This window comes from Accipiter gentilis, chromosome 3 (genome assembly GCF_929443795.1).
Source record: "Accipiter gentilis chromosome 3, bAccGen1.1, whole genome shotgun sequence".
Lineage (NCBI taxonomy): Eukaryota > Metazoa > Chordata > Aves > Accipitriformes > Accipitridae > Astur > Astur gentilis.
Genome location: NC_064882.1, coordinates 2,852,971 through 2,868,869, shown reverse-complemented (window position 1 = coordinate 2,868,869; position 15,899 = coordinate 2,852,971). Strand labels below are relative to the sequence as shown.

At 35.9% G+C, this 15,899-nt stretch overlaps 1 protein-coding gene across 12 annotated transcripts in view; it reads right to left on the bottom strand.

Annotated features, from left to right (window-relative positions):
- The window catches only part of NEK1 (NIMA related kinase 1), a 52,215-nt gene that overhangs the window by 25,773 nt on the left and 10,543 nt on the right, over positions 1-15,899 (bottom strand). For 4 of the 12 annotated variants that reach the window (XM_049834195.1, XM_049834177.1, XM_049834227.1 and 1 more), the window contains exons 9-18: positions 15,674-15,874; positions 12,432-12,492; positions 11,136-11,293; positions 9,006-9,065; positions 8,686-8,745; positions 8,497-8,544; positions 8,330-8,404; positions 5,082-5,260; positions 4,868-4,999; positions 1,400-1,502 (exon numbers count right to left, since the gene is read on the bottom strand). In XM_049834195.1, coding sequence (XP_049690152.1) covers positions 1,400-1,502; positions 4,868-4,999; positions 5,082-5,260; positions 8,330-8,404; positions 8,497-8,544; positions 8,686-8,745; positions 9,006-9,065; positions 11,136-11,293; positions 12,432-12,492; positions 15,674-15,874 — 1,077 coding nt within the window. The remainder of the gene's footprint in view (positions 1-1,399; positions 1,503-4,867; positions 5,000-5,081; positions 5,261-8,329; positions 8,405-8,496; positions 8,545-8,685; positions 8,746-9,005; positions 9,066-11,135; positions 11,294-12,431; positions 12,493-15,673; positions 15,875-15,899) is intronic. The other 8 variants (XM_049834236.1, XM_049834244.1, XM_049834205.1 and 5 more) reach the window with 5 other exon arrangements.

The following is a 15,899-nucleotide window of genomic DNA, read 5'->3' as shown; positions in this document are numbered from 1 at the left end:
CTCTCAGATCATCACAGTCTGGACAATAGTCCCATCCCTATATGAGCACTCCTGCCAGCTAGTCAAATTATTTTCCTGTACGAATAGAAGAAAGCTGCTGAGAACTTCTGCTATCAATGGCAAATGATAGTACATGAATTTGGAACCCTGGCTTCAAGTTACAAGTCTTAAACATCTGGAAGTTACTTTTACAACTGTTCAGTAACCTCCCTGTTTTATTAAGGCAACCAGTTAAGAATAAAACATTTGGGCTCAGTTGAATACATTAGAGAAACACTAACCTGAATACTTGGGTATCTTGCATTACTTGATCTCATAACTTTATAGTAATACCAACAAAGTCAAAACCAAAATGGAAGCTGGGACTACTGAGGACTTGTCTAAGAAGAGGCAGTCTTAACAAGAATTGTTTTAAAAAACAGAACTGTAATTTTAAAGTGGAAGACTCATGCTTTAAAACATATACACTAATCTAAGGATACTTCACCATCAAAGCAGTGAATCAAAGTATCTAAGAATTGCTTACTGTAAGTGAAATAATCCCTGAAACAAAGACCTAGTTGTAAATCATGATCTGATAATCAAATATAACTCAGGAGATGCTTCTGTAAATCTGCAGTTGGTCTCATCTCACTGCTATGCCAGCATGGTCAGTTTAATTTCAGCAGCTGACAGTGATATTGGAACTTGGTTGTGTATGAATGGTGTGGAGAAGCACTCAAAAAGCAAAACTCTCCACATTATGAAAACACACAGTTCAATCACACAAAGTCCTAGTGCAATTGAATCATTTCCAAGATATCTTTACTGTAAAACAAACTTCCTAAAGGAATACTGAATTTAGAACTGCAAGCATAAAAAACACAGAACATTTTGTGACACTGTCCACTAGTTGATCTCTAGAGAGTAAAGGTTTTAGAAACATTAAACTTGACAGAGATAGATGTCTTTATAATACCTTCTCAATAAGCAGAATGTGGTTTTGTAGAACACACTACTGTATCTGATCATTAGCTGTATCTGTTTAATCAAACTTCATTTTAGGTTCAAGCTACTGAATAATACATAAAGTTTAATTTTAACCAAAACTTTAAAGCTATGAACAGAAAAAAGTGTCAATGAATGTTCTAAAATTCATAATATCAAGTTAGACACATGCAAAAAAAGGTATTTTCCTTTATTAATAAATTTACAGTCGTGAGAAATGTATTGCACAATTCTGTTACATTTTAATATAAACAGTAGCAAAATGCAAAAAACCTACCTCCATTCTCTTTTTTTTTTTTTTTTTAATAGTTAAGGAAAATATTTAGCCAGCATTTCCTGGTTATGATGCTACTTCAAAGATTCATAAAGCATGCTGAAACAGTAATATACATAGGAAGACCAGATTCCATACCATGTGTCCCTCAGCTCGGGCTTTGTTTTCCATGGCTTCTCTCTTTCTTTGCCAGAATTCTTCAACTTGCTTTGCTCTATCTGCAGCTATCCATCCTTTTTGCCTGAGTAATTGCAACACATAGCCAGATGAAAGTCTCTGAAATATGACACTCAGAAACCCCCCCTGCATTTATTCTAACTAGGACACACACGAAAAAAGTAACTTTCTATGAGCAAGGCATCTTCAAAAAATGCCTTCCATCAGCCAAAATACAAGTCAGACTTCCACGAAACGAAGGAAAATAGGCTTAACTAAGTTAAAAGAACAACTTAAAAACAACAAACCACCACCCAACTAAAACAAAACATCATGTTGTCCTTCCAGATCCTGGTCATCAAAACAAAAATGAACGTCAAAACACAATCTTAATGTGATTATTTCTGAAAATGTCTCAACTTGTTTCATTATTGCCATCATTTGTGTAAAAGAAGACTCCTTCAAAGTTTCCTTTCAGAGATGAGCAAGAACTCATCACATGAGCCAGTCAGTAAAGTCAATACTGCAGCAGTCTTTCAAGACTATGTCTGGAATAAGAGCTTCTACCACTTGGAGAATTAGTACAGTGTTAGTATTCTCGGAGTGTTCTGGCAACTACTTTTGGGGGATCTTGGGGGATTTTTGTTTTTAAAGGGACTGTAAAGGAATTTTCCTACCTTAGAATTAGCCAGAACAAGATGTTTTTTTCACATGTTCCACCCCAGGTCAGGGACCTGCTTGGGTAGACAAGAAGGCTATGTTCAAGTTACCATAACTGAGTATCTGGCAAGTCTCCTAGTACATACATATGATCACTTTTTAGAGGAACCAGTTTCTGACAAACTGGTTAGAAGTGGACTCAGAAGCAGCTCTGTATTAAGAAAAAAAAAAAACAACAAAAAAAACCCAAACAAAAAACAACCCCCAAAAAACGCTGAGAAATGGTGCAAGATATTCTAACAAATGGTAGAATGATGAGGCAATCCCCTTTCCAGGGTTGCCCTAGCCTCATTTGACTGAGGACTATTGGGGGTTCAGCAACAGTCAGGAAGAAATTGGAAAAAGCTGATAGCAGTAACTCATCAGGCTGAGACAGTTAAAGAAAGAATCATTTCACAGTACAAGAGCTATTGCTAGTAATTCATAAATGAATTCACACACGAAACACCCTTGCATCTTGTTTTTTTCTCTCCCCTCATCCCCCACCCCCAAGCAACAAGGAAATGAAATATTTCCATATGCTACAATTCATTAAGAGGAAGACTGAGATAAAACTACTGTGATACAATAAAACAAATGCTGTAGCTGCTCTGAAAAGGCAAGATGATCCATGCAGGCGTTACTGATAAAGAAACAAACACTTGATAATCTTTGTATACGCATATTTGACTCACTACAAGATTTTTACTGTAACTGTTCATTACATATGAACTCAACTGGTGGATAGTGAAATATGTCCAAACCTGTGTCATATAGCTGAAGTTTAGTTTACAGCATTGGAGGAGAGGTGCTTCCCAAGCAAAAAAAGCCAAACCTGTTTGTCTCAAACCGAATTCACAGGAAAACCCATTTCAACTAAATTTTATGAAAATGGTTTTCCCTACTCTAAAGCCGAGTGACTCATTTTGCTAAAACATTTCAACTAGATTACTTCTGGGCTGCATTTCTGTCCAAGAGACAATTTTTAAAGATTGTTGAAGTTGAATATACTTAGCTTTATGTTAGTTGTGGTAATGTAATCAAAAAGATTGCAACTTGAGGATTTCTCAACTTCCTTAATATACATTCTAAATTACCTATCCTTAAGAAAGTTGCCATTATTTAAATTCTTTGTTTGAGCTAAACATCTGAACACTTATCTTTATATTTCACCTCCAGCTGAAAGGATAAAGTGCAGGAGAGAAATACTGTTAGGGTAGCTATGATAATAAAATTGCTTCTAGATAATGAAGTACAAATACTTACTATATTTTAAATGCTAAGAAACAGCACCTCAATTTAGGGCTAAAGGTAATCCAGTTTATAAATAGAAAAAAGTCTCTACCTATTTTGAAACTTCTGCACAGTATTTTCACTGAATGCTTCCAAGTTCATGTATTTGAGAAATACTGAACCAGCTTCTTTTCATGATCTCCATGTTATTCATAATTTTCAGCCCTCTACTATAGTTCCTTTCAATTTTAACACATTTAAAACAGTTTACACAGCGGTAGCCTAGTATCATTTAATATTGTCAAATGTGCGAGGCAGTGTTTCCTAATCTAGGCAAGACTTGGGGATTGTGGAACTTTGTGCAATGCATTGAGAATAAATAGAGGAGGATGGAAGTACACACGTACATCAGTTGGGAAAATACACTTTCCACTACTTGGTTGTACCAGGAGGAAATTTAATTAGCTCACAACAGCCCAAATTACCATAAAGAAAATAAAATATACCTTGTAGCTTGCAAAATTGTAACATCAGTGTTAAACGTGTTATGTTATTGCTGCAAATTTTAAAATAAAAAAAATCTACAAAGGCAAAATATATCATATTAAGACATAAAACTGAAAAAAAATTAGTTTAGACAATGTTTTCTTTGGCCACTTCCTTTTTCTCACATTAGCTCCATTTATTTCTTCCTCCATGGGACACATCATTGGATCTGCAGAAGTTTAAGTAATACATGAGAAAATTTGTCCCTATGAAAGTTAGTTAGCAACGCTCACATACTAAACTTCTAGGAAAAAAGCTATTTTCCCATTTGCTGCTTACAAGCGTGGGCACAGTTCTTTGGGCAATACTAACAGATCTGAAGGAGAGCAAAGTAGCTTTGAAGAAGTTACTTGGAAGAGTAAACCAAACCAAAACAAAAAAAATCAGTACTTGTTTACAATCCTTTTACATATAAAATACTTAGTTTATATTAATTGAAAAGAATAAGCATCACTGAATTAGAAGTTGCACACCATTATAACAGCTGACATTCACATCTTGACGAAGAAAGCTCCTACAGGTTTTCCACTGATCAATAAACAGGAGCTAACAATTCTGGGAGCATTTTAGACACTCTCCTGTGCTAGAGAGTCAAACACTTATATGTAGAGAAGGCAGTCAGAATGACATGACAGGAGAAGTAAGCATCTTTGCAGGTAACACAACAAGTAGAACTATGAAAAAAGCAAAGGAGGAGGCTTATAATGTTATCTGCAACTGCATTAAGCCAAGAATTCTGGCTAAAATCTAGTTTAGTTACAGATGTTAGTAATCCATTTTTTCCACTATTGGGGAAGCCAAGGTTTCCATTGGTTCTAAAAGAACTGTGGTCTGCGAAGGACTAACGCACAAACAGATGGCACAGTGCCAATGGATAAAAGTGGTTTTGAGACATCCAACTACTAAATAAAACAAGACACAGAACAAGAATCTAACATGTAGGGACAGATTTACGGATTATCATAGTCCAACCTGTTTGCATTGGCTTGTTTAGACACCTCCTTCAATCTTTTCATTTTTTTCCTAACTGCACCAGCATCAGGTAAATGGTGATGACCTGCAGGCCCCTTAGGAACTCCTGGACGTATTCCAGGTGGAATTCCTCTGTAGATAAATATGTACAGCAACTTTCATTACTTTCATCTAAAGCAGACCACATGCAACTTCTAATGGAAGGTAGCCATACCTTTCAACAACTTCTCGGCCTTGTGCTTTCGCCCTCAATTTGGCTTCCCTCTCTTCAGCTACTCTAATGTTTTCCTTTTGCTGTTGCATCTGGTCAAAAATAGCATGATAGTGCTCATATTGTCCTCTGGAAGACACAGGAAAAGGACCAACACCACCTCCACCGCCATAATATGGTGCCTGGAAATCAGAAGGGGTAGGGTGGAAATCTCAAATACTGATTTTAACAAGCCCTTCCAATTTTCACCTCTTCAGCAGAATAAAAGCATTAATATCTCCTGCAACAATTCCGAATTGGTCCTAGTTTTATTCCTGGCATGCCCCTATTATAATGAACTACAAAATAGATAAATTAAAGACTTATTTTTCTGTTAGCACTTCAGAATAACACACCATTTTACCTCCCTCTGACAATAATCTCAATACATGAGGCATCTATCACACATTGTGGAAGTTATTGGTAACAAATCCATTGAAGCATAATTGGAGATAGTTGTTCTACACAGCAAAAATCTAGTTTTTGTGCTAAAACTTTGAAGTGATGCACTACTGACTGAAGTACTAACGAGTGTTTTGTAGCCAAACACCCATTTTTTTCATGAAGCTGGAAACAGTTAAGCACACTTCTAAGGTTACTGAATGGTATTAAGTGCAGATTTATCCGAGATTCCCCATTGTTACCAATCTATAGTTTGATTTCATCACAAGAATTAGATGTTTCCCTACTAAAGCTCAGATCAGGGGAACATCTACCACAAGCTACTGCTTTATGTGAACTATCTCTGTCCTTCTCAAAGAATTAAAATTTCTACAGAACCTTCATGTGAAAATAATAAAAAAAAAAATGTTGCAAGCAGCTGTGTACAGTAGTAGCCAAGGATGGATGCAGAAAATGTGAAACTGGCAAAATAAGGTTAAGGTTGTCAGCACATGCATAAACATTTCCGTTACACCTGGGGGAAGAAGTCAAATAGCCCACGGTAGTGCATCTATGGAATATGTTTTTACAATAGTGTCAATGGTACTTTCAGAGTGGTCTTAAGTATTTTAAACAAATTCAAATAGGTGAGTGCAGATGTGGCAGGTTTAAGATTACCTCCCTAGAAGTTCTTGAACAGATTGTATTTGACAATGGAATTTAACTCACATTCTGAGTTTCAGTTGCTCAACACCCATCAATAGCTCCCCATAATCCATATGATAAAATACTGAAAGATTTATCCACGCATTCAAATAAATATGCAGGTATGCTGTTCATCCAAATAAAAATAATTTACTATACATGACTATAGTTTCTACAAATAGAAGGAAAAGTCTTGCTTTAGACACTATTCAAGGTTTCACCTACAGAGCTCAGTTTTCAAAAGGATTATCTAGAGAAATAGTATGATCAATCACTAGGCAAATACTATGAAGCAGGTGCTCATCAACAGTCTGCAGAACAGTTACAGCCCCTGCTAGAACCACAAACCCAAAGCCAAATCCTTGCCACCTCTTTCCCTACTTTCCCTCAGAAACAGGTGCCAGCAACCAACCCAAAAAGGCAACAGGAGGAGAAAAATCATGCAGTGCATGACCCTGCTGTACCTTCATAAGAGGCTATATGGCTTGCATTACTGGAAAGCTTGAACAATGCTATTCGACAGCATCGTCAGGGAGTTGCTGGATACACTGTTTTCATGTTGGAGAAAGCAAAAGGATAATTAAGTCAGGAATACTATAATAGTATATGGAAACCTGGAGCGATGATAACCTAGCAGCCTGCAGTAAGATTTGTACTAAACTATCCAATTTGGAGAAGACATTTTAATGAATTTTAAAGCATGTCTGCCATGACATTTTAGACCAGTGACACTTAGTGAAAAGATACATGGCCACTGAACCTCAGTTTCCCTAGATGACTGAGAATACTGATAACAATGCAGCTGTAGCTACAACGGAACACTTTACACATTTGCAGTGTCTAAGGACCTTGCAAAAAAAACCTCTTAAAGATAATCAGAAACATGATAGTTTTCAGGAACATACATAGCTCTCATCTAAATGTGATGATGCTGATATATTGTGTTGTATGGAAGCTTGTATTGGTGTCTGCCAGTTTCATCTTAGAGAGAGAAGAACAGCATAAGAACTAAATGATGTTTTTTGACCTTTCCATTAAATCAGTATGTAGCAGTTTTTAAAGTCTGGTACGCTTAAGTTTGCTTTTATATTTAAGCTTTACTTATATGATGCGTGGCACATATCCAAAGACGATGTCTATTTTGAAATAATACATATTTAATAAGCAGCTACTGAAACCTGGTCAAGTGCTTGTATGTTCCTCATATTCTTGTACAAGGAACAGAAAATAAAACCTTTATTTATTTTGACTCTACTGCTCCGTCAGAGCTTGTTTACAAAAACGCTACTAAACATGTTTAGGCAAAGTATTTTTGTAAGATTCACTACCACCACAACGAATAGCTGTGTTTTAATCCATTTTCTACTATGAGACAGATTTACACCACAGCAATACTTAAATTCCTGCACTGGCTCTGTCTGATGAAAGTACCCAGACCTTTACATTCAACTAACTTCATGAGACTAGTTCCCAGAACAGTTATGTTTCCATGAAACTATGACACACACAAACAGGCAAAAAGAAACTGTCATAGGAAATCAGATTAAATTATGTAATTAAATTATGTAAGATGTGAATGGCTAAAGAGTTTTACTGCTTTCAGAAAAAAAAATAAATCAGATTTACTCAAGATTTTTTACCCCCCTCCTGAACAACTTATCAGTATATATAAACATTTACGTTGCTAAGTAACAAAGAAAACTTAGAAGCAGGTGTTTAATACTGGGGAAGAAGACCATTATGATGAGAACCTGTAAAAAGATTTCAACAAAAGAGTTCAAGAACAAACTTGAATGTAAAAGAAGCTGTCCATGCATAGATTCAGCACAGGAAAAGTAGCAAAAGCAGGAGTGGCAAAAAGAAAGTGGCACGTGAAAACCATTACTGGCAGAAAGAGAAGATATTCAGCAATTTAGGAAGTATTAAAAACGAAAATTGCACATGATCTCCAAAAAGCCAGGGAAGAGCATCTGTTATACAGTTTCTCTTAAATTATCCATAGATTAATAACGGGCAGCCCCAAGAGTTGACCTCCAAGAGCAGATCTTTCTGAACAGAGAAGACCATGCCAGATAACCAAAGGTGGGGGGAACAGACTACACCACATTTCTGCATCTGCTGCCAACCTTAACATCACCACTTCCACCTGAACCAAGCACATTCCTCCATCCTTGTTCCCTGGCTCTGTTTATTCGTTCCATCTGAAGGAGAAAACAATACAGGAAAACATAATTCAAGGAATCACTAAGTAAAAATTGAACTTCACTATTAACACATTCTAAACATATTTTACCCTTTCTTTTTCCAATCTTCTCATTTCATCTGCCTTCAGTAAACTGATCTGCAATGTGTAAGGATTAAACATGTTTAGTAACGGGGAAATCGAACTACTCCATATTCTTATGCAACATGTAACACAGCACAAAATATTTCATTAAAATTACTAAAGGTGAAAAAAGAAAGTCTCAAGAAACTTGTCTACCTGATCTCTCTGGCGTTTTTCTTTTTCAGGCAATTCTAACCTTTTCTTTTTTGAAGGTTCCTGAAAAATAAACATATAATTTGACATTTATTATTGAGCCATTATTCTGTCAAGTCTCTGTCGAGATAGGTTAGTGCTCCAATTGCTGGTATCTGTCCACGAAGATTTAAAAAAAATAAAATAATAATTTAAGAAAATCACTGTTACATAATGTTATGAAAAAAAGATAAGGAGGAAAGGTTTGAAGGTTTTACTTTGTCATTCTTGCTCTGGACTTAGCTTTTGCTTAGTTTGAAAATTAACAGATGATTTTATGATACCTCAAACATTTTCCTCCTTTCTTCTCCTGGATCCATTTTCTTCATTGGAGTTGGAAAGGCCTAGATAAAAGGTGACACTTCAAATTAGATAGCATGATGCCAGAATGAGAGAAAAATTCTAATCCGGAGGTGGGGGGGGGGAACAAAAATCTTAAACCCACAACTTAGTACGTGCAAAATGGGGTTTAAAATAATTAATTACTCAGGAGGTTTTAAATGAAAAGCACTGCTAGGATCTAGAATTAAATGCTACTATATTTGCTCATCCTTTACTAAAAGCTCTGTCTTGAAAGCTGAAGGCAGTAATTTTTAAATCTCTTTTGTCTTAATTTTTCTTCTCTGGCAATATCATTCTGCATAACAATCTTTTCCTATTATAAGTCTTTGAGGGTCCCTAGATATTAAGATTCTCTTTTATTTGGAGAACAGATTTATTAGGTTATCTTCAGGCTCTTTTGCTTGGGTAACTCTAACCAAGGTTCTTGTTACCTATGGAAGAGGAGAATGAAGACACTATTGAATGCCTGGAAAAGAAGCAGCTATACATAATAAGTGATGCTGTCTACTCTAATCTTCTCAAAAAACTTATAGTTACTTTTAAAGCATTTTTTTTCTGACCATACTAAAACACAGAGCACTTCATAATATTTTGACAACCTAAAACCCTATTAAATGAGTACTTTAAATTCAAGTATTTCAGAAGATGGAAGCCTTTAGAGACTTAAGTCAATGTAGTTCAACTACAGTGAGTTAACATAATATCACTAAACAAAGGAGATGATTGTTAAATGCTCCTCTGAAAAGCCAGTTGATTGCTGCAAACTCAAACTACCCTGGAAAAACAGCAAAGAGAAGAAAATGTCTATTACTGTAGCCAGTTTCTATCCTACATCTTACCCCTTATCACTAGGTACAATCCACACAAAGAATGTCTTAAAATTGCAGCATTACTGACTACTTACATGCAGCGAGAATATATTTCCTCAGTCTCTACCCTGCTTCTTTGAGTCTCTATGCAAGTTGGATTGGTGCTAACTGGTGAAACTCGATTATAGAGAGCAGCAAACCAGCAGATGGTTGCACAATCAAGCCTTAAAACATAAAAACCTCATGGTCTCATAAGGACACACAAGAAGTTTGTGCATTCCCTTTTTCTTGCTCTCTTTTTCAAACTGTGTATCACAAGCGAACAAGGCTTGTGTGATCCATTAGCTTCTCCCTAAACCTCCGATAACTTTTGAACCGCAAGGATAATTTATATCTCAAGTATAATTTTCTAACCACCTATCAAATTTGACAGATGGATAGGGATCTCAGTATTATGTTCCCCAAAGTGCCACGGGGAGAAGTAAAGAAAGAAAACACAAACCCCACAAAAAACCCCACAACAGCAACAACAAAAATATTACTTATTCAGAAGAAAATTTGAATTAGTTCTCTTGATGAAGTGGGAGCTTCTTGGTTGCTAGTTGTCTGGCACATGCATATAGCTCAAAACTAGCTGTATCATAAACATCTCCTGGCCATGCAGTAATTAAAGGAATAAAGAGAGAGAAAAAAAGAATTTTATGTAATAAGGAGTACAGAGAAGATGACTGGAAGATCAAAAGTACTGTATAAAAGTATACAGAAGACTATTTCTCATTAGCTCATGGAATTTAAGTCTGGAAAACTCCTCTTCCAATTACACAATTTCTCTCACTGACAACACATTAGAAAATGACTAAAAAACTTTTCTATGTTTTGAAAATTTGCGATTATTTTTGAACAAGGAAGAAAGATGCAAAGATTCTTATCCAGTGTCAATGATATTGGTATACCTGACAGACTTCCAATATTTCTAAAAGTGGCAATACCAACAAAGGAACTGAAAACATGCAAAGCACATCTAATTCAGCAGTGGAATTAAAAACTAAACTTAAGGAGCAGCCTCAAAAAATCATTATATTAAAACAACCTAAAAAAAAAAAAATATCAATGAAACAAGCCAAGCATTTAAACTACTACTACTTTCTCTGCAGATGCATGTGTCCACATAAAAGACACTTTCAAAAGGAATGCTTAGTATTTTCATAGCATTTAAATAAGGTATAAGCAAACCAGTTCAATTTGAGTAACTTAGCTTCTTACCTGTCTAGATTTAGCCAATGGTTTCTTCTCATTAGGCTTCTTAGCTGCATCACTAGACTTCCTGATTACTAAAGGCACTCCATATTTTGCAGCAGGTTTGGTAATTTTCTGAGCTGGTGCAACTGAAGTCAGTATTTGTTCTTGAGCTGGCCTTTTAGCTAAAAAAGAAAAGAGACGTGTTTTACAGCTATCCAGGCTGGCCAGTGTACCATATTTCTCATTCCCAAGGTCTTGGAACAGCAAAGCTGGAGGAAAAATGAGTGACCTGCTAACATTTCATTCACGTGAGCTGATGCCTAAGTGCAATATAGCCAGTTGTCCAAAACAGTGTGTCTAAATTTCATGCTTGATAAGAAACAGCAAAACACAACCCCTGAGCTTTTCACTCTCAACACTTAAAACTGGAGAACTGAAGCTTATTTCAGCTGCCATGCTTTTATTATCCAGTTGTCATGGACACAGGGAAGTTTTCCTAGTGGAACAGAGAGACAGGCCTCCCTCCACTAACGACATTGGATTACAACCTGCAACACTAATGTCAGCAGAAGATGAGTTCTGGAAGAACTTCAACGGCCTTCAGGGATATTGTTTTCCCTGCAGAGTTCCTGAAAATATGCCAATATCGTGGATTTGATTCTGTGTTAGCAGGGCTCTCTTACTACAGTAGGACAGCCGTGAAACACTTACACAACACTATCAAAAGACACAGAAGTACTTGCCACAGCTTCAAGTAATTACAAAGAAATAAAATAAAGGGGAATAAAATCTAGGGAAAAAAGGGTAACTAATGCGGGAAAATGAAGTAAGGTAAGACCATCTTGACAAAATGAAGCATGATCTAATTTGCTACCAGTAGCAGAAATTCTACTGCTTTGGGCTGAAGTCAGGGCTTAATCCTGGAATCTGTAATGAAACCTCCCACATTTTTACAAAAAATGGTATTTCTCATTACCCGTTTGTCATTAGCAAGGGGGAAAAAAAAAAATCGTAGAATAACTACATATAAATTATTGCCAGTATTTGTAGTCTTTGCTGTCTCCCTAAATATTGGAAGCGTAGCATACTACAAGACGAAAAAGTACACCTACAATATTACAGGACCACAGTTTGTATTTGCATCACTTGTACCCTACATACATCCAGCTCCCCAGGGGAAGGGGGAAAATAGCTCCCCTGTCTTTTTTCCTGAAACTTCTAGAATCAGGTATAAGAACACAACGAAACCAATAAAAGAACAAAGTTACATACACTATCTTGCCAGAGCTGAAAGCAAAAGCACTTTACACGCTTACTTACCTGGTGCAGCATGTGGTCCAAACTTATGGAAGATTTTGTGATTGAATTCTTCTGCAATAAGCTAAACAAGAAGTTGAACAGTTAGCCAACAGTATTTATGACTGAAGCTAGAAAGAACTTTTCAGAGAAGTGTGCCACTCCCAGTAAGCATCTAATTAAAAGTATTTACTGTAACTTATATTTAAATGAATATTCAACTTTATGTATTCAATTTAATATTACTAACATGAATATGAGGCTGGATTCAGTATTTTCAAACATTTTTTCCATAATTGCTGCAAGAATTTTAAAAAAGCAATTTAGTCTGACTTCTGGGTGGCACGTTACCTCATTTATGAGCTAACTAAGAATCTAGAAGAAAGTTAATGTGAGCATCAGCATAGTTTATGCATAGTTTATTTCAGATTTCTGTATAGTTGCCAAATTTCACTTCAATTTCTCAGACAGCTTGTGTCAAAAAAACTGTCCTTTAAAAATGTTTTTAGTTTTTAAGTTTCTCTATGCTTTTCAAGACTGGAAGGTTACTACATATGTGGATATCTAGGAACAATGTATACAGTGTGCTGTCAGGCATATCAAATCAGCATAAAATGTGGAAAACAGCCTTAATGCAGTAAAAAAAAATGGAGTCAAGACAAAGAACATTCAAACATCAATAGGCTGTAATCTCAAATACTGTTACGTAGTTCTGAACCCAACACCTCAAAAACCATGTAGTAGAAATGAAAAAGGTTCAAAGAAGAGCAGCCAGGATAATTAAAAGTGTTGAAAAGATTCAGTACAAAGGACAAATAAGCTTGCTCTTCAGCCTATAAAAAGACAACTGTGATGTAATATGACAGGTCTAGAATACCACATGGAATTTTGCAGAGAAACACACAAGGGCAGCAAATGATAATACCAATATAAAAAGTGGGGTACAACTGAATATAAGGAGGAAGGTTTAGAATAAACAAAGTTGATGCTTTCTGCAACAAGTAGCAGACCTGTGAAATTCCTTACTGATCATAAAATCTTACACACGTTCAAGGAGAAATCAGGTAAGCTCATGGACAAGAAATCTATTGAGGATGACTAAATACCAAAGAAGATGCTTCCTGAACTGATGCAATTGAGACAGAAAAAGATGAAGGCTGGGAGAGTATTATAGGGTAATGTCACGTACGCTTGCCTTGTTCTTATACGTCTCACCAGGCACTCACTGTTCATGGCCAGTGTTCACTGCCCACAGGATACGGAGTGAGACTGACTTTTAACTGAGCCAGCACCATGTTGTTGTTTTCTAACATCCTGCTCTCAAACTTCTTGCTGAATCTGAGTGACACAACTGGTGCTACCAATACAGAATATTAAAGGATGGGAACTAACAAGGAGGTTTTTGTACCACAGTAGAGCTACTTGCAGACAGATAATAGCCATACTACAGACCACCTTTCTAGAGATGGAGCATGCCAGGAACGCATTACTTAACGTTCTGACAACAACAGAGAGCAACGTTAACTGAATAGTTGCTAAACCCCAAGGTTTTAAAGAATAGTCTTTATAGAATCTTGAACTATCCAGATTATTTTGATTTGCTTAGAGGCTACCAGTCAGTTACAATGATGTTGAGGAGTTAAGAAAAAAAACAACACCAAGAACCAAAGTGCAGAACTTAGGACTCCGCACATGATGGCAGGGAAAGGTTTTAACCTGTACAGTCTGTCATCAAAAGATTCTGTAAGCAAGAAATCACACATAAAAACAGTCTCCTACTAAAGGTATTTCAGTGATCTTGAAGCTTTTATTTGGGTAGTAAGCAGTAACAACTGAAGTGTGATGTTTCCATGATAACAGAAAGGAAAAGTAACTCTTCAGCATCTTTCAAAAAGCCCTTTTTTTTGTTGTTTTTAAATTGATGCCAATTTAGACCCACTCTTTACTGTAACTTAGTAACTATAAAAATTGAGACAGAATTTATATAAAACTGGAAGACTGATTTTCTGTCATTTAAGAGCAGGATTTCAGCAATAGTTGCAACATGTTGAAGATGTCAGCTATGGAAGATCTCTTAAGCTTAGTCTAAGTAAAGCAGAGGACAACAGCATCAGCCATGGATGAAACTGAAATAAAACAGGCGTTACAGCTGTGTCACAGAATGACCACCTCTGGCACCATTTAGTAAAAGGTGCTCTCTGGCTGTGGAGGTTTTTTTGTTGTTCTTAGGATTAGGTAGCATCTCTAAATCAAACGTGTTAGTGATTCAGTTGGAAAAATTGTGTGCAAGTATTCATGCTCAATAGGAGCAATTAGTATTATCAACTGATTGTAGTCTATTACTAATTATACTTTGCCTGACTAACTCCAAATAAAATTCCGTATCCATTCCAGCTACTGGAAATAAAAATCAGATCAAACTACTGCTGTTGTCAAAGTTAGAACAAACTTATCTGCAAAGACTTCTGAATCTTACCTTTCACTGCGACTTTAATCTGAACTACTATTGGCTGAAAATATATTTTATATACAATTGAAATTCCAATTATATATGGCCTTCTCATGAAATTTCGTTAGTTGCGAGTTAGAATCCATTAGAATTCTTTATACTTAGTGAGGCCTCCTTTTGCATTCATGTCCTCCTTCTCCTTTCTCCGTCTACATTTATTTACCTTGTATCAGTACTATTATTCACTTGTTAATCTTGATCTCTTTTGATTAAATTTATATTAAAAGGACCTGAATAGAGGTCAAATGATATTAACAGATTCTAAACAGAATAGCAAGAAACTTCTTCGAGGTTATATACACACAATACATTTAAACATCAAGAAATTTTAAGATTAGTTTACTTAGCAATATTTCATAGAACATGCTTTCAGGCCATTCCAAATTCCAAACAAAAAATGGACTGAAGAAATTTCAATAAAGCAGCGATGCTGAAGTCATTGACAGCACCATTTTATGAAAAAAAGTTTATCTAAATAAATCAACATCTCACTCATAATTCCTCACTACCTAGAAAAAACACACAAAACAATGCACTTAAGAAAATGTCAATTTAAATTGTGGAAACTATACTTAAGTAATTTGAGATTTTTCTTTACAGTTCATAATAAAACTCTTTTTTCCTCAACTGAAAGTGTGTCTATAAAAGCTCTAGGGAATACCATTACGCAAATTTCTCATGTTGTATATTAACATTAGAATAAAGAAAAAGTCCTGTGGTGTTTTTAGCAAAACTAGAACTAAAACTAACGCCATACCTGTGGTGTGAGAAATTTTTCAACCCGTTTGGCTATAAAGTTTTTCTCCAATATGGAGTTTACTGATGGTCTATTCCTAGGATTCCTTTTAAATAACTGTGACAGCAGATTACGTAGGTCATAGGAGTAATGCACAGAAACAGGAGGAAAAGGTCCAGAGATTATCTTCAGTACCAAGTTCTTCATGTTGCCAGCTTCAAACTACATCACACAAGAAACAAAACAG